The sequence below is a fragment of the Chrysemys picta genome, chromosome 14 (assembly GCF_011386835.1).
Source record: "Chrysemys picta bellii isolate R12L10 chromosome 14, ASM1138683v2, whole genome shotgun sequence".
Classification (NCBI taxonomy): Eukaryota; Metazoa; Chordata; order Testudines; family Emydidae; genus Chrysemys; species Chrysemys picta.
In genome coordinates, this window is record NC_088804.1 from 41,033,267 (window position 1) to 41,061,166 (window position 27,900).

The 27,900-nt window shown below is 49.7% G+C and overlaps 3 protein-coding genes across 4 annotated transcripts in view; 1 reads left to right on the forward strand and 2 right to left on the reverse strand.

Annotated features, from left to right (window-relative positions):
- The window catches only part of PIEZO1 (piezo type mechanosensitive ion channel component 1 (Er blood group)), a 107,195-nt gene extending 105,128 nt beyond the window's left edge, over positions 1–2,067 (reverse strand). The window contains 1 exon segment of the mRNA XM_065567334.1: positions 1,604–2,067. Coding sequence (XP_065423406.1) covers positions 1,604–1,877 — 274 coding nt within the window. The 5' untranslated portion in view covers positions 1,878–2,067.
- On the forward strand, positions 621–9,390 carry CDT1 (chromatin licensing and DNA replication factor 1). Of its 2 annotated transcripts, XM_008168642.4 has the most exons (10): positions 621–1,421; positions 2,339–2,497; positions 2,941–3,161; positions 4,126–4,320; positions 5,216–5,361; positions 5,985–6,088; positions 6,696–6,884; positions 7,188–7,322; positions 7,418–7,619; positions 8,472–9,390. In XM_008168642.4, exons 1-10 carry the CDS (start codon positions 879–881, stop codon positions 8,633–8,635), a joined length of 2,058 nt encoding a protein of 685 aa, XP_008166864.2. In that variant the 5' UTR covers positions 621–878; the 3' UTR covers positions 8,636–9,390. The 2 variants fall into 2 exon arrangements, with proteins under 2 accessions (XP_008166864.2, XP_023961275.2); XM_024105507.3 differs by lacking the exon at positions 2,339–2,497 and having other exon boundaries at positions 664–1,421.
- Positions 9,391–11,937: 2,547 nt separating this feature from the next.
- Positions 11,938–18,789, reverse strand: APRT (adenine phosphoribosyltransferase). The gene is made up of 5 exons (XM_005292224.4): positions 18,591–18,789; positions 16,562–16,665; positions 15,456–15,589; positions 14,208–14,286; positions 11,938–13,737 (listed from the first exon to the last, which is right to left on the reverse strand). The coding sequence occupies exons 1-5, from the start codon at positions 18,770–18,772 to the stop codon at positions 13,595–13,597; spliced, it is 642 nt and encodes a 213-aa protein (XP_005292281.2). The 5' UTR covers positions 18,773–18,789; the 3' UTR covers positions 11,938–13,594.
- Between the last annotated feature and the right edge of the window lie 9,111 nt (positions 18,790–27,900).

Here is a 27,900-nt window from a genome sequence, read left to right on the forward strand (position 1 = left end):
GACAAGGTCTCTGATCTGTTCCCTGGCCCGAGTGTATCATGCCCTATGCACTTGGAAGAGGTCTCAAACACCAAAGTATAGCACCATCTCCTCTAGAATCCACAGAGGCCTGCCTGTCCACAGGCTGTGTGGAGCAGGGGGAGGGGGTAGAGCCTGGGGGGCCTCCTTGGCTGGAATGTCTGATCACTTCACCGTCTTTAATGCCCCCCATTTAATTATCCCCATTGCACAGCTGGGGAACCAAGGCAAGGAGAGGCTAAGTGACATGCCCAGGGTCCCAGGGGAAATCTGTGCCAGAGCAAAGACTTTAAATATATGGAGATATACCTATCTCATAGAGCTGGAAGGGACCCTGAAAGGTCATCAAGTCCAGCCCCCTGCCTTCACTAGCAGGACCAAGTACTGATTTTTACCCCAGATCCCTAAGTGGCCCCCTCAAGGATTGAACTCACAATGCTGGGTTTGGCAGGCCAATGCTCAAACCACTGAGCTATTGACTTGACTCCAGATCTCCCCTAGCCCCAGCCTGGCCCCTGACCACTGCACCACCCTTCCTCTCCAAATGATTGCAATGTGCGTGTGATACCTACCGCGGCACCGCCCATGCTACGGACCAGCGCACACCCCGTCTCTGCCTGAGCCGGGCACATGGGGGGCTCTCCCCCGCGGCAACAGACGCAGAGGGGCGGGGACGGGTTGCGGGCGGTGCCTTTCCGAGAAAACTGGCGCCAATTTTCCGCGCGAGGCCATGTGCGCAGCCGCGCCAGCCAGGGGGCGGGGCTCCAGCGGAAGTTTGATACATTCGGCGCGCGGTGGAACCCGCGGCTGTGCCAACGTTCTAGCGTGCCGGGCCTTCCCCCGGATCGGGCCCCGCGAGGATGGCTCAGCTCAGGGTGACCGATTTCTTCTCCCACAGTAAAAACCCCGCCCGGGACGGACCGCTGGGCACGAAGCGGAGGAAGACCCGGCCCGCGGGAGGAGTGGCCGGGGAGACGCGCCGGGTCGCCCGCTCCAAAAGCCGGCCTACCCCAGCCCCGCTAAGGATCCCAGCGGGGAGCGGCCATGAGCCCCGGGTGAGCCTCCGAGAAGCCAGCCCGGGAGCAAAGGTGGTCGGATTGGAAAAGAACGATGGGGCGGCGGTGAGCGCTGCAGCCGGGCTGCCTCCCCTGAGCCCCCAGCAGCAGCTGCTGCTGGCCTCCCCCCACACCCCGGTGCGCCCCGATCCCAGCGCCCCACAACCCCCGGCACGGACACTGACCGGCAGAAAGCGGTGTAGACAGGAACTGGACCCTGAACTGAAAGCGGGGCGAAACGCCGGCCCCCCAGCCAGGCTCCCGCCCCAGGAGACCGGCAAGAGAGCGGCCAGGAAGAAGCTGGTACTGCCCGCAGATGAAGACCCCCAGGGTACAGAGCAGGAGACGGTAGGTACCTCCCTGAAGGCCCTTGGCCAGCCCAGACCCACGCGAGACCCCTGGACGGGGGCAGTTTTGGCTCCGCAGATCTGGGTTCTCTTTATAACAGGGCCTCTGTGGGCAGCGCTGGGTCTGAGACCTGCGACCAGTGGGCGGCCTTGTTGGGACCTTCCGTACCGCGTGTTACTCGCCTGCTGCCGGCGAACAGGGCCCTAGCTGCTCCCCCGACCTGCGCTGAGGAGCCAGCGACAAAAATATCAGCAGGGAAACCATGAACAGCGTGTCTCGTAGCGTTGTTCTTGTGCTGATGACTTCACAGCCCATTGACGCAAACGGGGCACATCCCTGCGGGCAGCAAACCTGAACAATGCGTTTGTAAGAAACCCCAATTGCGGGGCTCGTAGGGGTCCTGCTCACAGGAAGGGAGGACTCTTCCCTTGTTGCTCGTACTGGTGTTAAGAACATTGGGAGTGCTAGTGTAGAGCGGTGCTGGTATTTCGTGCAACCTGGAGATTAGATCCCCTTCGATAAGGGCAGGGACTCAGTATTAACAGCCTGCAGCAGCTGGTGGCCCATCTCTGCCAGGGTTTCGGATGTTGCAAACTTGTTGGAGCAGAACTAGTGTAGGAAATGTTTTGAAAATGCTCCTAGTGTAGACTGACCGGGCCAGGATGGAATCCCTAATCCCAGGCTGTGATGTTTCGAAGTGTGTGTTTGGGGGGTGGCGAAGTCGAAGAACAAAGGCTGTCTGTTCGTTGCACCACACTGCTCGGACCTGGATTCGCTGGGTATTGAAAATCTGACTTTGACTATAGCTCTAGTAACTTGCTGACTCGTAGCTATGGGAAGGTTTCTCTCCCACTAAAGCAGGGAGACTCTTTGGCAGCGAAGGCAAAAGGTTCTAACAGAACAAATTCCTGTTGCAGGTTTCCAGCCCCTGCTCCAGTGCTGCCCTCAGACCCCCAACCCCGTCCTCCCTTAACAAGAACGTGAAGAACTTGGTGAATGTGACCCTCTCACCAGGTCCAGAGAGTGGGCTGCAGTCTGGCCTGGCTACACTAGAGGGAAACATAAGCCTTAAGCAGGTATGGAAAGAGCATGAGTTCTCTCTGAGACTGGGAACGGAGCTCTGCCAGTAACTCTGTGCTCTTCTGCTCTCTCACCCTCAGAAGTGGCTTGATGGTGCACACATAACCCCTCACTCTTAGCCCTGCAGCAGTATCTAACTGCATGTTAACACCAAGGGGGAATGGAACACAAGCCGGGTTGGGGTAGAATTCCCACAGAATCTCTTATCACTAACCCACTTCTGTCGTCCTTGAGATGCCAGCATGTGCCTGGTATGTTCAGCAAGTGGGCTGTACCTAGATTGGCCCCCTGCATGCTAAATAAATAATGGTATAGGAGTATAAGGGACACTTGGAGCTCTGCTGACCCTCCAAAAGAACAACCGAGCATTACTTGTAAACAGTCTTCTATCCTAAAAGTCCTGTATCTGTTACCTTCCCACTCCCCCTCCCCATCCCAGGTTTCATCCAAGGAGCTGAAACACCGCCTGCAGAGACTCCAGGAGCTGACTTGGAAAGCCAAACTGCCCGCTTGCCCCTCTGAGACCTGCAGTGACTTGAAAAGCCGCCTGAAACAAGTGCAGGAGCTAGAATCCAAAATCCGCAACAGAAAGGCAGAGGAGGGGAAGGGATCTGGACAGCAACCATCCAAAGAGACCTGTGAGCCAACTGCGGAAGCCAGGTGAGAAGCCACCTTTGGGGATAGCTGGAATCAGAGCTTCACCTTTAGTGTGTGTTTAACCTGGTGCTGAAACAAAGTCTGGGACAGTAGACCTGGGGTTCCAGTTAATTGCCGTAGTCAGCAATGGTAAAACTAATGCTGCTCTGGGTTTCCTGAAGGGTAATTACCACCCACAAGGCAGAGGTAGAATGTAGCCCAAGGCACTTGGGTAGCAAAATGCTGCAGCTCTCCAGTGGTCTCTCAAATATCCATGTTTCTGATGTTTAAAATCCAGTAGCTGGGGTTCAGCATAAATGGGATCTTTATACTCCGAGACCAAACATCTCCTGCTTGCCCAGTTCACCCAAGTAAGTGCGCCAGCACTAAATGGCTGAAAATGAGCGGCTACTTCTGAAATGTCTGCTCCTGGGCACTAACATGGCATTGCGAGAGGGATCCCTGAGAGGTGACCTGCTGCCACCTACGCTCTGGACAGCAAAAGCGGGTGGGCTTCTCTGTTGAAGCAGAGTGCGCCAATCTGGGGGGGAGACTTCAGCAGGGTCACTTGAGGAAAGCGCTACACAGATGCTGTAGTGAACTTGGGATGAAACTCACACGTATCTTAGTGCTATTCTGATGGCTAAGAAAAGAGACTGGAATACATAGCACAGCCTCAGAATTTGAGCTGGACCTTTTCAGCTCATCCAGTCCATCCCCATCCTGCCAGCACAGGGTTGTTCCTTGGAGAACATAGAGGGAAAAGATGGCAGAGGTTGGGGATTGTATGACCATCAAATCGCCATGTCAGCGCTGACTCAGATTTCTACCACACCTGAATCTGGCAGGCTTTCCTGCTGACCTCCTTTTTGACTAGCAAACCACTTGCCAGTCTGTTCACACACTTGCTCACAGACACCTGGTGTTAATCTCAGGTTGAAGCTACTTGTTGTGAGTCTAATTCCTGGTCACTCTTCCCTTCGATCAGCGAGAGGGCACCTGCCTATCAGCGATTCCACACCCTTGCTCAGGATCTTCCCCCAGGTCTCACGCTGCCCTATAAATACAAGGTACTGGCAGAGATGTTCCGCAGCATGGACACCATTGTGGGGATGCTCTTCAATCGCTCAGAGACGGTAACCTTTGCCAAGGTCAAACAGGGTGTCCAAGATCTAATGCACAGGTAAGTTCCTCCTCCTCCTGCCGGCGGGCAGCTCTCTAGATGAGGAATTGCTAGAGAGCTGGCGGACTCAGAATTCAGCATTCCCTGTAATTGTGATAGCAGCAGAACAGCTGTGAACTTTTCCGGTCTTGTGCCTCGTACAAAGCAGATGAATCCTGACCTCCTTAGATGCTGCTCATTGTGCAAGTGCACTGGAAGGGCTGGGGCTGTGTCGCGCAGACTTCCCAGGCCTTCGCAGAGGGACCTAGAGAAGCCGACAGGGAAGGGTTGCGGGGGAGGGGGTTGCACCTGTTCTGGCTACCCGTGATAAATTCTGGTTGTAACCTTTTCCCGCTAAATGAGGACAGGCTCAGCACAGCTGAGGAGTGTGGCATTGCTGGATGTGTCCACGTGGGTGGGGGAGGAGTCTGTGATGCTGGCACAAGGGAAACTTGGCTAGAGCATGTGGAGTGACTCTCACTCCTTCCTGCTCTACCTGCAGTACCTCTTACAAATCGATTTCCCATCCCAGGGGAAAACTCGGACTATCTCCACGTTGGAGAGCAGACCTGAGGCACAGACATTCCATGACTTGCCCAAGGCCACAGAGGAAGCCAATGTCAAGACTGGGATCAGACTTGGAGAGCCCTTGGCTCCCAGACCTGTACTCAGACCACGTCCCAGGACAGAATTTGCTCTGTAACTCGTAACTTCTCGGTCCCTTGCTGTTAACTTCCATATGTACGCAGACAGGGACTCTGACTGCTAGTACCCGCGTGTCACATGTGTGTCACTGATTCCTGGGGCCCCCCATTGCTCTGGTTTCCATCAGGCTGCTGAGTTTAAGCACTTGTTGCTGATGCTCGTTTCTGTCAGCGCCGCTACCTAATTTCTGACTCTTCCTGCAATGCCACAGGCAGTTTGAAGAGAGGAATGTGGGTCAGATCAAAGCCGTGTACCCCACTTCGTACAAATTCCGCCAGGAGAAGAACATCCCAACCTTCAGCAGTTTCTTGAAGAAATCCAGCTACCAGCTCACCGTGGAGCCAGTGCTGGGGGAAGGTATGTGCTGCAGCATGTGGAGGAGACCTGGCTGGCAGGCTGGGCTCTAAGCTCTCTCTCTGATACGATCCCTAGTGGGGCTTGTTGGGAGAGGATGTTTGGGTCTCTGAAAGCCTTCCCCAAATGAGTTCACTGTGTCTCAGTTCTGTCAGACAATCTGGCTGGCTGGTTCCCGGAACGTGGGAAGAGTGGGGAGCAGCTCTGACCTGTTCCAGCATGGGTCAGGCATGTAAAGCTATTGGCTGGTAATGGAGCTCTAAGCTGGTCTTTCCCAGGGGTTCCTTTGAAACTGGGCTCAGAACATAACCTGTCGATGGCACTCCCGGTTCTGGCTACGCTGGTGCTCTGCATTCATCCAGGTGCTGATCTGTGTATTTCCCTGGGATGCAGCAGCATAGCAGGTCGGGGCGGAGGGCCGGCTCTGAAGCAGATGACTGAGTTCAGCGTGACTAGCAGAGAAGGGGCTCTGGTGCCCTGGAGGCTGTTGCTTCCTGCTCCAGTACTTACAGCTGCAGCAGTGTCAGATCCGGGGTGCTGCAGCCAGCTCTTCCTGCCAGTCCGTCCCCTGTAGCTTTCCCAGTTGCAGGACCTGCAGATAATGAAGGACCATCTCTCCCCTCTAGAGGAGAAGGTAGATGGCCGCCCGCACCTGTCAGCATCGCGCTTGCTGGAACGCAGGAGGGTATTCAGCAGGAACCTGGTGAACATTGTCAAACAGCATCACAAGGTGAAGGGCTCGGGTTTTTTGGTATCATGGGGAGACTGGTATAGACCACAGGCCATGCAGACTGAGTGAATCTGCCATCTGTGCATGCAGCCATCTGGAACCTTACTATTGTTTGGGGGTGCTGCGTTCTCCTGTACTCCGTGAAGCTAAGCAATCGTCTCCTTAAAAATATCTCCAATTCAGAAGCTCCCCATCATGCGATGATGAGACCTGCTGTGTTTTAGGTGAAAGCCAACAAGTGACCCTAAGGGATCTGGGATTCCCCAAGACGCTTTTGATATCTAGAGGCAGAGCTAAGAATCCACTTAACTGAGGGGCCTGGGATCCAAAATAAAAGTACATGGTTGGACCACCAAACCGTTCAGCCCGTGGAATCCTAGGAAGGGAGGGGAGAGAATCTGAAACATTGAGACAAGGATCAGGATTCTCCTAACGAGAGAGACTGTCCTGGAATCTCCGGGGTCTGGTTTCTCATAGACACATGACACTAAACTCTGCTAAAAGCACAACACTGCAGTGAGGTAATGGCTAGCTCGAGGGTAACACAACCAATCTCTTATTGGGTATGTGACTTGCAGCATCTGACACACAACTCTTTTCACTCCAGACATTCATGGCTTCCCTCAGCCCCCCAATGGTCATACCAGATGACAAGCTGACCAGATGGCACCCTCGCTTCAATGTAGACGAGGTGCCTGACATAATACCAGCTGAGTTGCCCCAGCCCCCTCAGGTGGACAAGCTGACCACGGCGCAGGAGGTGTTGACCAAGGCCCGGAGCATGATGACCCCAAAGGTAAGGGACAGAGCTGTGTAGGCTGGAGTACACGGCACCAATACTGGATGGTTGTGATGAACTTGTTACGCCCTCTCACATCTATGTGATCATTGGTAGTCCTGTGACCCAGGCGCAGTAATACTCAAGCACCCACTCCTCCCTGGGGAGGAAACTCCACGTTCGACTCTTCCCTGCTATCGATCAAAGACCCTGAACTATTAATCGGCAGTTGGGAACCATCCCCCTAGCTTCAAGCGTAGGCTCCCTGGGTACACCTCGCAGCTCCCCCATGTGACCTCTGACTCTCCTTCGTGTGGACAGATGGAAAAGGCTCTTGCCAACCTGGCTCTAAGAACAGCTGAAACCAGCCCAGGAAAGCATGAGGACCCCAAAGCAACGCCCACGGCCAACACCTCCAGTGCCCTGAAAGGGGTGTCCCAGGCCCTGCTAGAGAGGGTGAGTAGCTTGGTTGTGACTGCAGAGGGAGTGGCCCCGACAAGGGGGGTCTGGAGGGGGTCTGACCCAACCCCCACTAACTTCCGTTCCCTTAGATCAGAGCAAAGGAGGCTCAGAAACTGCAGGCTCTGATGACCCGGAATCCACAACAGGAGGAGCGGCTCGTCATGATCTCCCGGCTGCCAGAGATGGCACGCCTCCTACGCAACGTGTTTGTGGCCGAGAAGAAGCAGGCGCTGACTATGGAGGTGGCGTGTACGCGGATGCTCGACAGCTACCGGACCACAATGACATCTGGTAATAGAGGGGGATGGGAGAGGGGTTTTTGCCTCTGGCATGTGAGATTCTAAGATACCTGAAGAGCCTACAGTGAGTTCTGAGTCACGAAATCCAACATCTCCTGCCACCCCAGGAGCAGAGGTATAGCTGAATGCTAGGAAGCACTAAATGGGTACCATAATACCCACTTACCTCTAGGGGGTGCTATGGCTACCATATTAAACTACATTTTTGGTAGCTGAAAAGCTGCCATGGAGTTAGCCGTAGTTGGAGGATCCCTATGGACAGAGCCTTTACTTTCTAGCCTCACTTCTACCTCATGCTCAGCTTGCTAGTCTTGCTGGCTTCCTGGAACAGTGTCAATGGAGCAATAGTAAACATTTGTTTTCCTTCAGTGGTCTCCCTAAGACCTATCTTGGTGGAAGCGAAGGATCTAGTCTTTATCAGGCAGCTCTATGCTCCCCCAAAATGCCTAGCTGCTGCACCCACCCTAAGACTAGTTTGCCTGTCAACGTAGAAGCTGACACTACTTCATCTGCTTGGTAATGTGAGTTCTGTAGCCTCTCCCCCAGACATGAGAATCTCAGGGGTAGTCTAAACTCCTAAAATAACTGCTGTAATCTGATGGAGAGAGGAGTGGGAATATTTTTATAGGGCTTCCCTGTGTACCAGCAGTGCCAAGCACAGCTGTGTAATTGATGGCTAAACTCAAAGCCTGGAAGCAATGGCTGGGAGGAAATTCACCTTCATGGGTCTGTGATTTGGGTAGGGAGCAGAAGCCAGAACTGCTGCCCAATGTGTAATACACTGGCTGACAGCTGGGAGAAGCTGTTTGAAACTAACTTGCTGATCACTTCTGGTTCTCTGCAGGTGAAATGGAGAAACACCTACACCTCTTCTCAGAGTTGCTGCCTGACTGGGTCGTCATCCATCCAATCAGGAAAGACACCTACATCAAGCTGGACAAGAGCATGGACCTCAATGTCCTTATGGAGAGACTGACAAGGATGATTAAGGAGGAGGAGAAGCTCTGATTCTTGGGGGGTGGGAGGGAGATGGCTGGGGGTGAGACCTTGATTTTAATTAGATGTGCCTCTGAATGTAGCACAGATGGTGCTCTCAAGGTCTTGCAGAGAACTCCCCTTTGGGCTGCTTGTGACCTCACTGGTTTCTACCTATGCACAGGAAACGGAGAAGGTAGACAAACCTCTTTGATCTTGGGTTGTTCGTTTGGCACAGTTCTGGGCAACTCCCCTGGCCCTCAAACATGAGGGCTAATATGTTATGTTCACTACTGCATGCCCTCCACCAGTAGGAGGTTGCATTTGGCTTTCCTACCTAAATTGCTCCCTTTTTTTAGCTCTCAGTGCTCTGTTACTATGGGCAACTTCGTACAACAAATAAAAGTGCTCAGGCCACAGTGGGAGCAGGGGTGTTTGAGCATCTCTGGCTGGCATGGCCTTAGTTACATAAGCCAGACCCCCCTCTCTGAACAATGATGTAATGTTTAATTCCCTTGAACAAGTTTCCAGTATGACAACTTGCATCCATTTCTTCCATTAGCTGAAGGTGCTGTGGGGGCGGATGGGATCATATGCCATTTCTCATAAGTGAGAAACAAGAAAAATGGAATTTCCTTTGGAAAAAATAATCCCAGGGGCTCTTTTTAATCTGTTCTGTTTTAGAGAGAGAGAGAGTGCATCTCAGACCACTCCAGCTCTGACGTGTTCAACTCCATGTACATATTGTTGAAAGGTGTTGGTATTAAACTTTTAAATGATTGGCAGTAGCAGTGCTCCCTGCTTTAATGAAAGCTCTTGCCTTAACCAGTGGGCTGCTTGAGGTGCTGAGGCTTCTCGGCAGCAGAACGTTGTGAATTACCAGTAGAGGGAAGGCTTGGGGTGTCAGCCAATTCAATTCATGCAAAGAGACTTCTTGGAAAAAATGAGCAGGGGTTTGCAGAGAAATGACTGCACCTTTTGTGCATACAGGCATGGCTGAGAGCACAGTTTACTGTGTGAGGGTCGGTACCTAATCAAAGGTTAGGCCTTCAAGGGAAGGGAACTGCTGACAGCTTTTGGCAACTGCAGCATAATCTAATTAGCGCAAATGAAGAATGCTCTGTACCCCCAACTGTTGGTTCATGTACCACTTTTAACATGTGTTGTGAATTGATAGAACATTAAGCTCCTGTTGATGGAACCCTGCTCTGGATGGTCCATGCTGTAAGTCTGAGGGTGGACCCTAAACCCCTCTGCTGGCACATCACTGAGGTGCCATCCAGGGCTTTGTCAGCTCAAAAGGCCTCAGGATATACAAATACTGCTTGGAGGAGTTACCTCAGAGGTGCAGGTAAGGAACAAGTCTTCCTTGCCTCAAGTACTAGGACAGGAATGTGAGTTACTGCTCGTTTATACCAGAAGTACAAACAGGGAGCAGCTCTGTTCTTTACACTGGGTAAACTACAGCCAGGCTGGCCCATCTGATTGAGGGAGCAGATTCAGAAGGTGCCTATTTGCCCCCAGAATGACTGCAGTAGACAGGCTGGTAGTGCACATGCAGGAGCTAGCATTAGGTAATGACACAAAAGACGCTGTTGTGTAACAAAGCAAAGCCAACTTACTGCTTTTCACTAAGAGTAGGAAACAGCAGTAATGTGTGGCAGATAAATCTGATCACATCTAATCTGAACTTTGGCACACACACCTCTGCAATCTTGAGCAAATCCCTTGTACACCACTGCCACCTCTTGGATTTTAAGGAAAACACCTTCCATCCTAACTCTCCAAGTGACAGGATCAGATGAAAATCTCAGCTTTCACATGTTTATAGCTCCCAGGTGCAGGAAAAAAGGCTGAAAATGTGACCTCTAAAGGCTCAAAGGCAAATAAAGAGCATGCTTTTTGACCACTTGGGGATTAGCAATGTTGCTTCTATCAAAATGGAGATACTCAAACCCTCCCCCAGGGTAAGACTGATGTCCAGTGCTCTATGCTAAGAACCTGAAACAAAGCTAGCTTTCACCTACCCTTATGAGGCTGGCATGGTTCCACTGAAAAAAGTTTTCTTTATAGTGAGATATCTAAGAGGCGTTACCTCCTACTGTAAAATCCTAATGAAGAGAAGGCACTAGTTTTTACCTTGATGTAGCAGGTCCAGGGGGAAGAGACAGGGCTGGCCACAACTAGCTACAGTAAGGTAAAAACTACAGGGCTCTTTTACTCTCAAGACAGGTAACTCAAGTGAGCTCGCTCAGTATAAAAAATGCCCTGCAGCCAGAGAGGGTACAGGCCAAGCCTTGCCTGCGATCAGTTTCTGGCACTGCATGGGGCCAGGGCTGTGCTTTGGCAGTCAAACAACATATTTGTGACAGTGCTGCAGCTGCTTTCCATGTGTCTTTTGGGTGGAACTTAATTTCTCCACTTCACAGCAACTCTCCTGCCTTTAGTGTCATGTATGCAGGAGAGGTACTGATTCTTACACAGGCTGGGCATCAAAGTTAAAAAATATCCTCTGGAGGCTTCCCAAAGAATTGGAATGTCCTATTTGGGGACTGGTGTCTCTTCCAGCACTACCTGGTTCTGAAGCCAGGAGCAAATTAACCCCAGTACTCCTATAGACCTAAGAAACTGAACATCTGATGTTTAAGGTTAACTACAAGTGCTTGGCTATGCACCTGGAAAGCAAGCAGGCCTGGGGGATTGTAAAGGACACTTGGTCTGTACCACTCAAGCTCCACCCTTCACAGCTAAACTCCACAACTCAGGCTGTAGACAAGTTGTATGGTTTCAGCAGTGTCACCCTAGAGGTGGTTCTATCCAGTGGAGGGGGAGCATACAGCAGCCTACAATGAAGCAAATGCCCAAACCCTCTCTATAGTTCCTACTCTTTAACAGCAAGAGTATTTGATTTAATGTGGCACCTGAGCTATTCTCTGTGTATAAGGTGCACTTCCACAAACCTGTGGGGAAGCAACAGTTTCCTTGCCCTGTGCCTCAAGGCACTGAATAAGTAACTGCCTTTCTTTACCTTGCAGGATTAGATATTAAGTATTAGAGTTCTAGGAGGGTGAGATTAGCAAGTCCCAAAGTTGGCTTCTCTACCATCTTCCAGTGAGAGCTCAAAGGGCAAGGCTGGGGGAAGAATTCAGTAAGACCAGATATGAGGAAGATATGTTAAAGGTTCAGCTCAGCATGTAAAGCAATTGGGCTGGCCCAACTTCCAACTCTTTTGAATTTCACTGAAGTCACAAGATGGCTTGTTTCACTGGATGTTGGTTTCTTGAAGAGAAATGGTCAGAGAAACACACACCAACTTCATCCTGCTACCAGCCTAGTTTTGAGAATTAAAAGATCAATATTTATTTACTAAGCAGCTACCGATTCAATTGAAGACAGCCATTACAAATATTAGTTACAATCCAAAGCATCCTTTCTCATCCATAAGGAGATTTTGGTACCCTGGCTCTGATTTGTAAGTGTTTGTGACAGAGTTGGATGTTCTAGCTAGATCACACACTGCAATTAGGAGTCTATTTTCTAAAAATCTGCCTATCAAACTTTGTCCACCATAGTAACTAGAATGCTGTTAATATTAGAGCTCATGCTAAAGCACTCAAAGTGAGCATAGTTCCACTTTCCCTTCCCTTTTTAGCTGTGCCAATACTGGAGGGTATTTTGGAACAAGGAAGTTGATTGGAAGTGGGGGGGGAGGGGAGGGGAGGGAAGACAACAGTATCAACCCAAGCTCTGAGTAACCTTTCAGTTTGCTGGAACCTGAGGCTAAAGGCAGAGTCCAGGGAACTTTACTGTATAAATAATAGAAGGGAGCATGTCAAAAGTTGCTCATCCTATCTCATGCAAAACATGCATGACATGCTGGGGACTTGCACCCATTTCATATATTGAACAAGTCACCACCGCTCCATTACCATTGCAAATTGAAGAATTCCAATGTGTACAGTTCACAAGGTTGACAGAACAGCTGTAACCCGAGCATGTGGATGCAGTAAAAGAGGCCATCATACAGATGCCCAATACCATGTTAGTTTTCACTGATCTAGAGAAACGGATTCCTTCCACCCAACCACAAGAAAATCTCAAAGCCCTTCCTCATTTCTCACCAAACCCGCAGCTGTAGCAGTACACAGCAAAACCTAACATGAGATTGGAATGATACAAAGGCTTCTAAATGGTATTTTTAGATTGAAGGACAACTTTTTCCCCCACTCAAAACTACCTTCAGCTCTATCAGTTTCCCCACAATAAGGGGGCATAAACAGAGCAGCAAGTTTAGCAGAATTGAGCTGGAACAAGAGAGGTCTAACTGCCCTTGCTGTAATGGGGAGAAGCTTCCTACCTTCTTTAGAAAACAGGAGGGGTGGGTCTAATGATTCATTTGTACCAACTCTGCATTGCCATCTGCAGTCCCTGCCTTTCCCACATGAATAGCCCATTCCGCTGCCAGGAAGGAACACAAACGCACACAGCGTCCCAAAGGAAAGCAGAGAACATTGCATCCAATCTTCTGAAGCCAGATACGATGTTGAACTGTTTTATAATAATTCATTTCCATCTCTGGTATTTCTAATGAGCCTATTACAAAGTCTCAGCATGGTACTGACTATTTTTGGCTGAAAACAAAAGCCAGTACATGTGTCCCACAAAAGGCATCACCTCAGTTCTCCATCTAGCTCGCTACTGCCCTTAGCAGCACCATTTACGCATTGATCTCTAAAAGGAAGTTTTAATCTTTGACTTGGAAAATAAACAGGAGTAGTTATGATATAGCACCTGAAGTCAAGGTTAGTATTATCGTCTCTCAAGGAAATAATGGAATAAAACACATAGGAACGTATTATCCACACCTCCCATTCCTCACACCCAAAAATGTGCTTGTTGCCTTCAAACAATTGATCAAGATAAGAAACAGCAGCAGATCTTCAGAAGGCAGCCTCAATCAGACCATAGCAACCTTCTCTGATCTGAAGCTCATTAGTCATATTGCAGCAGAGAGTAGACTGGGAAGGGTTTCAGTTTTTCTGCCCCTTTCAGAGATTTTAACTCGATGACCACCACACACTCTAGGATATCAGCCTTCAGCTTCTTCATCAGCTCACAGGCTGCACACATGGTACCTGCACAACAGAGACGTTAAGCAGAGAGACACACAATCACTCCAAGTATTACAAGCAGATACGGCACACAGTCTTAGTTCCAACTTTAAGCCATCGCTAATCACATGGTTAGAAGCATGCAAGCAGGTAACTTCCGATTTTCAGAAAGTGTCAGACAGCGCACTGCAAAGCCAAGAATGAGACAATGGATTTCTACCTGGCTTTTCTTTTTTTTAAACCAAGCTGAACTCTGGCGGGCCTTAGGGCAGGGATTTCAGGTACTATAGTACAGTAATTCAAACAGACACAGTATAAACCCCAATTGGCTAACTGCTGCATCCCTCTCCCCATAAAGTCACAAGGACACTTTTACAAAGAGATTCTATCCTCTTCAAAGCAGCTTCAGCAGAGAACACCCTGAGATGGAATGAGCAATGCCAGTTACAGCACAACTACACATGGAGCAGACTTAACTAAGCGACTGCTCTTACCTCCAGTTGCAAGCAGGTCATCAACGAGGATCACTTTCTCTCCCGGTTCCAAGGCATCGCTCTGGATTTCAAGTTCAGCCTGCAGGATTGAAAAGGCAACTTTGTTCTAGTCTCACTTTATAGAGCACTGCTTTTGAAAATGTTAGTGTGTAGCAAAAAGCAGATATCACATTCATCAGCAATAATGAAATCCTGACTTTCAGCACCTAAATACACAGGCCTTGAGCTAAAGGAGATCTTCAGAGTCCCAATCATGCACACTAACACAGTGTATTCTATTCCTTTTGTTAGATAAACTCTCCCAGAACAGCAGCCCAGATGGGACTGGAACTCCTGTATGTAATACACTGGCCTAAGCATGCATGATCAAGACTCCTATGGTTTTGGTGCAGAAAGTCCTCGGTTTCAGCCCTTTAGTGTCTATATCTATATCTATCTATATATACAGCCAGCCATGGAAGCATCTTTTCTCTGTCCTCCAAGAGCGATGAACCCATTCTACATAAGGACTGACCCATGCAATGCTTATGACTACCACAGAACTTTGCACTATGCAAGGGAAGGCTAGCCTCAATAGTATTCAGCAGCATTAGTTAGCTAGCTAAGGCAGAGTTATCAAGTCTATGCTATATCTCTTCCAATAAGGGCCAGGCATGAACCCAGCTGCTGTGCAATAATTGTTTCCTGCTTTAAAACCATAAAAAAAGAGCTTTTAACTGGAGCATTTACTGAAACAAGCAAGAGTGGGAAAAAGTAATGGATATCTTCATGCAACCCTCCTTATTTCCTTTTTTTTCCACTGGCCTTTCTCCAGAAGCACAGGACTTGCTGTCAGTCCTTTAACTAGGTTCCTCTGAAAATCAGCAGCCATTAGTTTTTATGCTCAGTACTCTTAATAATACATACACTCAGATTCAAGCCCCACCTAATAGCTGTCTGAACTAAGTACCTTTTCTCCAAAGATCTCAGAATAGTTTGCAAAATTTTAAGCCTCACACCACCCCTATGATGTAGGGACTAGTCACTGGCACAACCAGAATGGAATTTAGAATGCCTGACTCCCAATGCTGTGTTCTCATCACCAGCCCCAGAAGGGCTACAGTGGCTGTGAAATTCTCTAGCACCAAATATTATTAGATGGGCTTCATCTCACCACCATCCTCATCCCCAAAGTAGCTCAGTGATCTCAACAAACAAGACATTAGCAATTACAGCAGTGTCCACCAAGGGTTCTCTTCTGGCTATTACCTGGCCATATTCAAGAGTGTATGAGACGGATTCTGTGGGACCCGGAAGCTTCCCCTTTTTTCGTATTAACACACAGCCAATCCCTAGTCTCTGTGCCAGAACTGGGCCAAAGAGGAAACCGCGAGAATCCAGACCTATGGAAAGCAGAGCAGCAAAAACACTGTTAACAAAGGGAAACCGTTCAGCTTTCACTCTCTCTGCAAATGCTCAATGTTTCTGTTATCGTCCTGTACTCAGGGAGTCTAGCAGCTATTTGTACTGACTTGCAATCTCACCTACGTTGCATTGTATGTTTGTATTCACACAAACTTACTATGAAATGCAGCCTGGAACCTGGAGTTCCACAGTATCTATGTTAGAAGCTCCCTCTATTAGTTTGTGAACTGGTTCTTATCTGTACTGATAAGAAATTAAATCTCAATATCAATTCAACTGTAGGGCCAGAAACTCAGTATCACATCAGGATGGGTTTACATGATCACAGCCACTAAGAACTGAATAGAGTCCACTAGACTCACTGACATTGGGTTATTGTCAAATCACCCCTCTTCCATTCAATACTTATTATTCTCCATGTCCTTAAACAATGTGTTAGTTGGAACAGAACAGTTATCTCCACAAGGCACAGCTATAGTTGGTCTGTAGCCAGTCATTCTGAGACAAGCGGAAAATGGAGAAACAGCTTGGGTCTTTGCTATTCATATAACACTAGACCTGGCTTAAAGGCAAGTTATAGACTAAGGAAGACAGAGTAGTAATTCACTTATATTGGCTAATTCACTGCTTACTGCTATTAAATCTTTTTAAATAAAGGAAATTATTGCCAAATGTTCATCGAGTATGTTCAACGCTCAGAACAGCATGTCAGAAAACTACAGCACAGAAATAAAACAACCATACACTAGTGTTACGTAGTTTGGTACAGAATAAAACGTTATGATAAACAGTCATAATGTTGCAATACCATGATGTTATATCATCTTTCCTGCCTCCTTAAAGGGGTTGTTTCTGACCTTTACTTACCGTGCAATCTCTGTATGGATGAACAGTAATGTTCTCTACTGTATTTTATTGAAGTTTCACTAAACATTTATCATGCTACCCACCCGCAATGAAGTCGATCTGTGGATAGTGTGTCCTCACACGATGTTCCAAAATATCAATCACAGTCCTGAAGGCTATAGGATCCTTTAGCAAAGGGGTGATATCACTAAAAACAGAAGAACAAAATGAGTTTTCCCTGGAACCTGAAAGCTACATTACAGAGATCAGAGCCCACAGTTTACCGTCTCCATGTTTAAGAAGCTTGGTTTCCACAAGTGGATTTGAGTCCTCACTCCATTTCCAGGAGTTCATAATAGCTGCAAAAGGGGCTACCTACAAGATCTCTTGAAACAGTGGTTGGACTCAGCACTGAGTGAAGAAACGTTTCCTATAACTAGACAGCTAGCAACTGCTGCTAGGATTCCCTAAGCACTTGTATTCTAACCCTTTTTTCAGATGCTCAGAACTTTCCAAAGTGTTCACACTCTAGGCTGAGAATTTCCAGACGGTGACTATTTCTGAGAATGTCTGAGCCAAAACAATTCAGATGTTTTAAAAATACGTGTGATGGAAAAATAACTTCTTATAATGAAATTCATACTTTTTTAATAAAAGAGTTCTAGCACTGACAGTAATAGAAAAAAAGCTGAAACAGCCCTCATTAAGAAATGCCTTTGTTTGGGCATCTGCAGAGTGTTTTTTTATTTGCTGAGATATAACCCATACATATACCTGACCAATGTCAGCCACAGCTGATAAAGTGCTCAGATAAGAACATTCTGGGAGAGAGTTTGGCCCCGGACTACAAAGCTACACACCAGTTCAGTTTCACACCACGTGACTTTACTCCCATGTGTAACTGCGGGAAGGACTAAGGCCTAACTTGGCTGCTCACTGACCAAGTGACTGCAGGAGCCTGTGGGTCATGGACTGTGCCCCTGAGCTCAGCTTCAGCGCACCGGGCAGAGGTGGACAGAGGCTGCCTACTGCGGAGTGAGCAGGGCAAAGGCCAGCACAGACCAAGGACAAACCTAGGCAGGCCAAGCGGGTCTATCCCCAGTGCCAGGGCAGTAGGACTCTGCAGCTGCGCCATCCATGTGCCAGGGCCAAGCTTCACGCTGTGCCCTAGTGTGCAGGCTGCACAAGTGTAATTGCACACGTCCTGCCCCCATGTCCCTCCCTCATCACCCCCAGCCCCCCCGCTCCCAGCCCCCTCACCCCCAGCCTCCCTCATCACCCCAGCCCCCTTCGCTCCCTCATCCTCCCTAGACCCCCTCACCACCCCAGCCCCCCTTTGCTCCCTGACCTCCCCCTCCCTCATCCTCCCTAGCCCCCTCGCCCCTTTCCTCATCACCCCCAGCTCCCCTTAGCTCCCTAACCCCCATCCTCCCTAGCCCCCCCATCACCCAGCCTCCCACTCCCTCCCTCACCACCCTCAGCCCCCTTCGCTCCCTGACCCGCCCCCCTCATCCTCCCTCGCCCCCCGCCCCTTTCCTCACCACCCCCAGCCCCCCTCCACTCCACTCCCTGACCCGCCCTCCCCCATCCTCCCTCGCCCCCCCCCACTCCCTCACCACCCCCAGCCCCCCTCCACTCCCTGACCACCCTCCCTCATCCTCCCTCGCCCCCTCACCCCCCCTCCACTCCCTGACCGCCCTCCCTCATCCTCCCTAGCCCCCCCACCCCCTCACCACCCCCAGCCCCCCTCCACTCCCTCGCCCCCCCAGCCCCTCACCACCCCCAGCCCCTCACCACTCCCTGACCCGCCCTCCCCCATCCTCCCTCGCCCCCTCACCACCCCCAGCCCCCCTCCACTCCCTGACCGCCCTCCCTCGCCCCCTCACCACCCCCAGCCCCCCTCCACTCCCTGACCGCCCTCCCTCATCCTCCCTCGCCCCCTCACCACCCCCAGCCCCCCTCCACTCCCTGACCGCCCTCCCCCATCCTCCCTAGCCCCCCCATCCCTCCCTCATCACCCCCAGCTCCCCGACCCCCCATCCTCCCTAGCCCCCTCCCTCATCACCCCCAGCTCCCCGACCCCCCATCCTCCCTCATCACCCCAACCCCCTTCGCTCCCTGACCCCCCCTCACCGGAAGAGCACCCCGGGGGAGGGGAAGTCCGGGAAGGCCCGGACCCGCTCCTCCAGCAGGCGCCGCCGCTCCCACAGATCCCCGCTCATGCTGCCTCGGGCACTGCGCAGGCGCCCCTCGGCCGGACTAGTGCCTCGCGCGCTGCTGGCGGGGAGGAGACCGGAGAGTGCGGAGGAAACCATTGCTGGAAGCGGAGGGGGGAATGCGGGGGAAACCATTGCAAGCTAGAGGGGGAAGCGTGGGGGAAACCATTGCAGCTGGAAAGGGGGGAAGGGTGTGCGTGTGTCGGGGGAACCATTGCAGCTGGAAGGGGGGGGAGTGTGAGGGGGGAAACCATTGCAGCTGGAAGGGGGGGGAGTGTGAGGGGGGAGACCATTGCAGCTGGAAGGGGTAGAGAGGAAGTTGGGGCTGTTGCTGGTGGTGTGGCCCGGCGCTATCAGCACCTGCCCTCCCAGTGGCATCCATGGGTGCCCCGTGACAACGTCCCCAGGGTGTTACCTTCCCTTCCACCATGACCACAAAGACACTGCCACCCACACCTGCCCGTCCTCATGCTGTCACGCCTGCTGTGAGGACGTCACTCCCTTCCAGCCACCCCCTGATGACACCAGCACTGGGCTATCACTCCGGTGATGTCACACACACACACACAGTGACCTCATGACACTGATTCCGGCCACATCACCTGCCTGCCACTATGAGGTTACACCTGTGATGCCACCCCGCTGTCCGCCCCTGCCATGACACTGTTCACCTTTAGCCTCTGTGCCAAGGGAAGAGCGAGTCCTACTACAGCAGGACCCGCTGCACCACGCAGGAAGCCACGTCAGCAGCATCGTGTTAGAAACAACACAGCACTAACTCCGCAGCATCGCCGAGAGGAGGCTGAACTTGGTTTATAGTTCTGGCTTAAAAAAACAGAAAAGAAAAAAGTTACCAATTCAAAAGCTCAGGATGACGTGTCACTTTCGCCCTCTACCAAAAGCCAGCCATAGTTACTCAATACCAAGCAAACCCATTCCCTGGTCTGTCACAGGCTCTACCCGCTACATCTCTCACCCTCTCCCATGCTTGATAAACTAGGTCGCAGCATGACCTGAACATTAAGCACAGACTAGTACATCCTGGAGTATGCATTTTGTATCAGTTAAAATCTGTTGTTTCATTTGCATAAAGTGGAAAAAAATCAAGTAGGAAATGTGAGGATGCTCAGTTCTGGGCTACTGGCTTGTGATGCTGGCAGGCCAGATGCCACCTCTTGTAAAGTCTGCAGGCATTAGCTAAGAACTGACAAACTCATAGCTGGTGCCCAGATCAGGTCACTTACACATTAGTGTTGCTCGAAATAGGTGGTAGTCTTACAAGAATGTATTTAGTGTTTAGACTCTAAAGAATGTTTGTAAGTTGCAGCATGCATTCGTCTTATTTGTAATGTCTGTATTTTACCAGGCTATAAGGAAATATATAAGTTTTGCTTTATAACTTTTAAAATGTTTGCTCTAAACTTGTGAACTCAGATGGGAAGAGTGTTTCCCCCTCTCCACCCCACCCCACCCTAAAAAAAAAAAAACTATCAAAATCAGACCGGGCCATTAAGGAACATCGCAATACAAAGGATTGGTGAATGGCCCTATCACACCTTGGAAATGCTACATGCAAGGAAGCTCATCCTATGGACTTGGAGGCTGAATGAAGGAAATAAAACAGACACACAGGAAAATTTTCCATCTCTTTGTTGTCTGAACTCTCACAGGGCCAGAGACACTAAACGGAAGCCAGAGATCTCCATGGGTTACCTCTGGGTCTTTGAATTGACAGATCACTACAACTCTGTTACTCTTAGGATTTAGATTGCAAATCATTTGTGTATATGTTTGCATGCTTTAACCTCATTTCTTTTTCCTAGTTAATAAATCTTTTAAGTTAGTTTATTACAGGATTGGCTACAGGTGTTGTCTTTGGTGTGAGATCTAAGATACACATTGATCTGGGGTAAATGACCGGTCTCTTGGGCCTGGGAGCAACCTGAATATTTTGTGATTTTTGGTGTAAGTGACTATTTATCACTAAGTCTAGCTTGCCTGGCTGGCAAGATAGACTGGAGAGTCTAAGGGGACTGTGTGTGACTCCATGGTAAGACTGTTACAGGAATCCAGGAGTTCACATTTGTCACCACCAGTTTGGAATTTTTGCCCTGCTTCTTGCCAGTCTGCCCTGAGGTTGGCACTCACCGTGGTGAGCCACTCCAGACAACGTGACATGGCTCAGAATCAGCCCACCACAGGGCAGAGCATCCTGACATCAGACTCCTAACTCCTGTTTCTTCTGCAGCACGTTCAAACCTCAGCTAACGAATACAATGAACATATTAGCCAAGAGACTTGGATTTAGAGCGTTCCTATTGCACTGACAACAAGCCTATGGAATGGCCAAAAGATGGGCCCTGGGCAGCCTAGAGCGATGACAGGTCCCAGTAGGCAGGATTCCCTTGCTGATCCTAACTTGCCATCATCTTTGCAGCCTTAGGCAAGTCCCATACTTTAAACACACAGTATCTGTGGCGTATGTTGTACATGTAACAGCAAACACTACGAGTACGCAGCTTTACGACACAGTGCTGAGCAACGACACCTATTGAATTCCTGGGAGCGGGTGGGCCCAAGCTGCCTGCAACATCAGAAGGCCCCTCACTCAGCCTAAAGGGAGGAGCCCCTAAACCCAGGCTTCAAGTAAAGGCGGGGAACAACACATGATCAAACAGGGACAGGAGTGAGGGTTACAGGGTCCAAATCAGGGAGCCAGAGGAGGACACCGAACAGAGAACCCTGGACAAGGCCCACTGCTCCTCGGAGGTGTATAGGGAGCCAGTGGACACGGCCCAGAAGAACTCTGCCTGGAGACATGACCTAAGGGAGGAGTGGAAATAGGCCGCACAGTCAGAGAGCACCTCCCTGTCCAGCAGCCTCCTCCTGGTATGGTAGACGGCCACCTTGGCCAACGTCAGGAGGGGGATGACGAGGTCTCGTGACTCTGTGGGGCCACGGATGGGGTGTGCCTAGACTAGGAGGTGTGGGGAGAGGTGCGGCCAGGAGAAAGTTCTGGAGGAGCCAGAAAAGGGGCTGCAGCCTGGCGCACTCAAGGTAGACCTGCGCCAGGGTCTCTCTCATGCCGCAAAAGGGGCAGGCGTCGGGGAGGAGGGTGAGCCACACCAAGTACACGCCCGTGCTCACAGCTCCGGGAAGGAGCCGCCAGCCGATATCCCCGGCAGGCTGCGGGCCCAGGGTAGAATACAGATCTGCCTACTGGGGTTGCTCACCCAGCCGGCACAGACGGTCCAGCCCCTTGGTGTCGGGGTGAGGCATGAGGGTGAGGAAGTGAAAGGCATGGGGCACGAGCATGTACAGCTGTGTTCTAGGTGCGGTGCAGAAACAAACCGGCTGCAGGTCATGCAGCCGGCTCAGATTATGCAGGGGGAGCGGCCGGGGGAGGGAGGACTCAGGGGCAGAGCCCAATGACAAGATCCAGAGGGCCAGGGGTGAGGGACAGGTGGGAAATACCCTCCCACAAGACCCGCTCAGGAAACCCCGAGGGGTGGGTGGTAAGGCTGCCCTCTCCTCCTGCAGTATGTACTGGGGAACATGAAGGGTGGAAAGCCCCAGGGGATCCCCCCCCCCCCCCCCCCGGGTCATAATCCATGAGGTCTCCAATCTGGGTGGAACCTGCCAGGACCAACCTCTAGCACACCAAGGGGGACTCCACCACCTACGCACCAAGTTGGGGGTTGTAGAGCAGGGACTCTGCCAGAATGCGATGGTCACAGGGTCAGAAGCAGGGAGCCAGAGGGAGACACTGAGCGGAGAACCCTGCTCTGCACTGCTCCCCTTTCCCCCACAATGAAAGCAACAAGCACCACCGGCCCAGGAGGTAACACAGAGGGCATAGCGAGCCACTCAGTCCATCAGCAGGAGCTCTGTCTTCCTCCTCCATGATGTCAGCAACAGCAGCAGGGCTCCCAGGCAGCAGCCAGCCAGCGAGGCAGCAAGAAGGTCCTGGCCGGGTGGGGATGTGACACTGCGTAACCGAATTGGGCCAGGGCTCTGCTCACCGCAACTCCAATTAGTTCCCCAGAGTGCACCTGACGATGGGATCTGTGCCCAATGGATGGGCAGAGATGGGCTGGAGAAGGCTAATTATCTCATTAGCCCAGATGGCACAAGAGGCATAGGAAGGAGGTGTAAGGGGACTGAGAAGCAGCCAGGGGGGTTACCTTGAGAGACCTCTCCTCGGTCAGGAGCGGAAGGCTCGATTCCACGTTACTGTTGGGATGAGGCTGCTTAGTCTGCAGAGGTGGTGGAGAGGAACATTGTAAATAAATCGCACACGGGGTTTTACTGGAAGGTCTCCATGCGGTTTGTGGGCTAGCCAGTAGGTTAGGCGCAAGTCAGCCCTGGCCCACGCTGGGTCTTTATGACCAATCAAATGAAAGCAGGCTGGAGCAGCCCTGCTGTAGAAACGTGGGGTCGCACTGACTTCATTCAGGGCTGTAGCAATACCAGCGGTTGTCAATTAACCCAAGAGTCATGTGACTTGCTGTCTAGACTCTGCAGTCTGCTGTGGCCAGATTGCCTTCTGGTATGTCTCTCTAAAGAAAATGGGGTTTGTTTTTCACAGCCCTTGCTGCTTTCATATCCCATGGGCAGTAGTCCCGTTTTGCAGGGAGGTGGAAATCAGGGCGTGCCTACACAGGAAGTGAAGCCTACAGGGAAGAACGCCATGGTGATTTGTGACTAGGGCACGATGAATTAAGACACACAGCGCATAGCCTGCACCTGGCTTTAGTTTGTCTTCATCCTGGGCTAGGGTGACCAGATGTCCCGATTTTATGGGGACAGTCCCAATATTCAGGGCTTTTTCTCATATAGGCACCTATTACCCCCACATCCTCTGTCCTGATTTTTCACACTTGCTATCTGGTCACCCTATCCTGGTTAGCCTATCCCGTCCTATAAGACTTCTCCCTCAATGTGGATAGATGACTGCTCTAAGAGAAGAGTGCAAGTTCTTGGTGCAACCCCCTAGGGGAGATGTGCACCACATACTGCCGGCTACACGGCTGTATTTCCTCTCTATTCCATACATGGAGGGATATGGGCCTGCTTTGGCAAAGTGACAAAAAGACACCTGTTTTAATGACCACCTGGCATTAAGTGTAAGCCTGGGGGAAGCTGAAGGTCAGTGCAAAGGTTGTCCTTTCTGAGGGATTTATGTTTCTTAGAAAGCGCTTTAGAGAGAGAGAGACAACAGCAGGAGAAGGTCAGTGTGGGTTATTTTCATAGCAGTTCCCATTAGGAATAAGCTAATTTGACTTTGGGAAAGTCCTATCTGCCACCAGCAAATCCTCTCTGCAACAGCTGGCCCAAGTCAACCAGCCCTTCCACAACTGAAGAAACAAACACAGATCAAGCACATAACTTTCCATTGGAACGGAGGCTTTTCGGCTCTCTTGTTAATTCCTCGAGGTGGATCAGAGGAGTTTGTTTTGCTGCTTTACCAACTGAAGTACGGTGTAGTCAGCTATTCCAGCGTCTTGGCTGCTTTCTCAGCAGAAAGAAATTATTCAGGTAATTTTCCTGCCCACCAGGGATAGCAAACTGGCTAGGAAGTGGGAGCTCCACATTGCAATGTTCCATCAATGCAAACTTAAATCATCTCCATCCTCCTCCGTTCATCATTGATGGATCTATGGCCCCATAACACAAATTTTACGTTTCGCCATCCTCTCCCGTTTGGGCTGCCTCGCCTTTCTTCTTTGAAACCCTCCCATGCTGTCTGCAAAAGCGCTGCTCGCATTGATAACACGGGACACCACACCACTTTGCCAAGTGGGCATCCCCGTGACGCTCTGCCATTTTCTCCTAGAGAAGCAAATGTCTCACACCCATGAGCTGCAGGGGCCTCCCAGAAGCCCTTTGTTAGGATTCTACCCACAATCTGAAGGGAAGGGGACTTTCATGCCTCTGATAGGGGCTCAGGTCCCTCCCTGGATAATGCTAGATCAGCCCGGCCAGAGAGCTGATAAAGATACTTCTGAAAAACAATGTTTCTACCCTTTGCCATGCCCCAGATCACAGCACATCAGATACCTTAACAACCAAATTGCCCCAACCCCTACAAGCTCTTCACCCCTCTATTCCTCCATTTCAAAGGAGACAAGATGAACACTGCTCTACTGGCCAATATATTGGGTTTTGGTATCTAATGCTCCCGCCGCCTATTCCTCGCAACCAGTTAACTTTCAGAGGGATAATGGGGGGAGGGGGTGGGCAGTGTGAGTCTCATCTGAAAAGAATTTGCCTAGGACTAATTTTGTCCTGCCCGTTTGAGCCAGGCAGAGACCCCTCCACTGGTGAGGAATTCATGCCAAAATGCTTTAGTTCTGGACTATCACTAGTGAGGTTTGGACCACCTAGTCTGACTAGACAAGCTAGGGAGAGAGATGGACTGTGTCTCCTCCTCGAGGCAAGAAACGCATGGGATGTTATATGGCTAACGCTGGAAAGACTGTTTCATGTGACTGTATTACAGCAGCCTGCAAGCACTACTAACTCTGTAGTTAATCGTTTGATATAATTATGTAGTTATGTGATTATACACCTCTACCCTGATATAACACTGTCCTCGGGAGCCAAAAAATCTTACCGTGTTATAAGTGAAACCGCGTTATATTGAACTTGCTTTGAGTGCACAGCCCTACCCCCCCGGAGCGCTGCTTTACCGCGTTCTATCCGAAGTCGTGTTCTATCCGAAGTCGTGTTCTAGCGGGTCGCGTTATATCGGGGTAGAGGTGTATCTAAATTAACTGCAAGGATAGATGAATATACGAATACATAATACAATCAATGTGTGGTTTAAGTTGTAGGATAAGGATAAGGAAGGTAAAGCATCAACCTAAGGCCTACAGACTTTAGGCCAGTAAGAGATTTAGCTTGGCCATCGAAGGTCCCAGGCCTGAAAGAGGTTGACATGACAAGATGGCTGAGGGATAACCCTGGGCCAGTAAGATTGAGAGATACAGTAATAGATGTATTAGTTTCTGATGTCCTGGGAAATAGGCCTCAATGAACCAGTTAATGCCACAAGATGACTGGTAGTAACTTTTCAAAGAATTCTGTAATAACAAAGTTACCATAATGAAAGGTTTCAGAGTAGCAGCCGTGTTAGTCTGTATCCGCCTCATGTGCATGTTAATGAGACTAAGGGAAGAGAAGACTGAGGGGGGACATGATAATAGTTTTCAAGTACATAAAAGGTTGTTACAAGGAGAACGGAGGAAAATTGTTCTCCTTAACCTCTGAGGATAGGACAAGAAGCAATGGGCTTAATTGCAGCAAGGCGGGTTTCGGTTGGACATTAACCACCCTGACAGGAAGTTTTTCCTAAACACTGGAACAAACTGCCTAGGGAGGTTGTGGAATTTCCATCAGTGGAGATTTTTAAGAGCAGGTTAGATGGTCTAGCAGGGATGGTCTAGATAATACTTAGTCCTGCCATGAGTGCAGGGGACTGGACTAGATGATCTCTTGAGGTCCTTCCAGCCCTGCGATTCTAAGTGAAGGGGATAACCTATAAGAAACAGGGCATGGTAAGTTAGTAAAGTGTGGAAGTACAAATAAGGAAAAGGGGTGATACTCTTACTCTGATACATAAGCATAATGGATGTAACGGGATAAAAGGTGTAGCCCTGCCTGAGTGTGGAGGGAAGCATGTCGGGGACACCCAATAGGAAGGCCACCTAATGATCTTTTTACCCATCTCGATGGTTCCCTAAGGGATGAGAGTATGAAATCATTGATGCTGGACATCTCATTGTTTCTCTCTATCTCTGTATCAGTTTCAGTAACTGGGTCATTGTTCATCTGCTTAATTGTTAATAAGAAGATGTTTGATAACCTGTGACCACACGCCATACACTCACAGTTCCTCATGGGCTCCTAGAGTCTCTAAATGTAATAGAATTGCTAACGGTGATTCTCACTCTACTGATCCCGATATTGTAGGCATTCAGGAGGCTGAACCCTTAATACAAGTCACTGTGGTTTAAGATGCCCATTTGTAGTACCACCCAAACGTATCAAATTAATCAGGCTACACCTCCCTCACACGGGTTCTGGGAAGTTTAATTAGTTAAGCCTGTAAAAGTACTTTGAGATCCTGACATGAGAGGTACAAAGTATTATTATGTACACACCTGTCTACAAGACGTTGATATCTTACTTTAATTTGATTAACTACTCATTGGTAAAGTAGTAGAGCTGTGCAGAGGGCAGAAGTTTAATTTCATTAAGGATTTCAGGATTTGGAAATCTGGCTTCATTCCACCCCAAAAAACACCTTCATTTTTGGATAATCAAAACATTTCATTTCAATTTTTTGAAATTTAGAATTATAAACACAAAATCAAGTTTTGGAAATGTCGTTTCAGAACAAAAAACTGATCGGTTTCCTTCCAATTATGTTGGAAACTGATTCAACATTGTCAAAACTTTTTCCTGGTTTTCTTCTGAAAAGAAATTCCAGTGAAATCCACCGGATTTCGCACAGTGTTTAGATTTTGATGGAACCAGATATTCTGCTGGAATCTGGGTCTGTCAATGTTATTTTCCTCCACCCAGCTCTATGATGCAGCCTTCAGCTTTGGTACTGGATAATTAGGCAGGTTTTCTGTAATAAAGTCAAATGCACCATAGTCTAATGCTGTCATTTTACAGTTAGCCATATCCATGACTGCTTCGACTCTTCATGACATAGGGCCCAATCGAAAGCCTCCCATTGGCTTCCTTACTGGCCTAGTCATCCAAAATGGGGTTTTGAGAGTGATCCAGAACTGGTGGATTTGGCACAAATGCCTCAAATCACATCTCCCGGTGCTTATAGCCTGTATCCCTTTCAATGGAGGAATCTCGTTGCCATCCAACCTAGAGATCACCCAGAAGGGTATTAACTGATTCCAGGGAAATAAAATGCACTGAAAGCCAAAAGCCAGCTGCTGACTTGTCTCTCTCTCTCAGGGAGTGTGATTGATTTCATGTTTCTTCTCTCCTAAAAGGTGAGATTCCTGCCTGGAAATCCACCTTCTTATGGAATGATTTTTATAATTTATTTATAGGATTTTGAATAGATCTTGAACAAGGAATAAATATAAACCATAGAAAAAGATATGCCATGAATCCAGCAAACAATGCCCACGGGTCAAAAATAACCAAGAGAAGAGGAAGCAACCCACATGAGAAGCAAATATTTTTTCGTTATT

Coding starts and splice junctions, on each gene's coding strand:
- CDT1 (XM_008168642.4), top strand. CDS start 879: ATGGCTCAGCTCAGGGTGACCGATTTCTTCTCCCACAGTAAAAACCCC. Junction 2,498..2,940: donor GAAACATAAGCCTTAAGCAG/GTATGGAAAGAG, acceptor TCCCCATCCCAG/GTTTCATCCAAGGAGCTGAA. Junction 3,162..4,125: donor GAGCCAACTGCGGAAGCCAG/GTGAGAAGCCAC, acceptor CCCTTCGATCAG/CGAGAGGGCACCTGCCTATC.
- APRT (XM_005292224.4), bottom strand. CDS start 18,772: ATGGTTTCCTCCGCACTCTCCGGTCTCCTCCCCGCCAGCAGCGCGCGA. Junction 15,590..16,561: donor ACAGATCGACTTCATTGCGG/GTGGGTAGCATG, acceptor TGCTTTCCATAG/GTCTGGATTCTCGCGGTTTC. Junction 14,287..15,455: donor ACACTCTTGAATATGGCCAG/GTAATAGCCAGA, acceptor TCAATCCTGCAG/GCTGAACTTGAAATCCAGAG.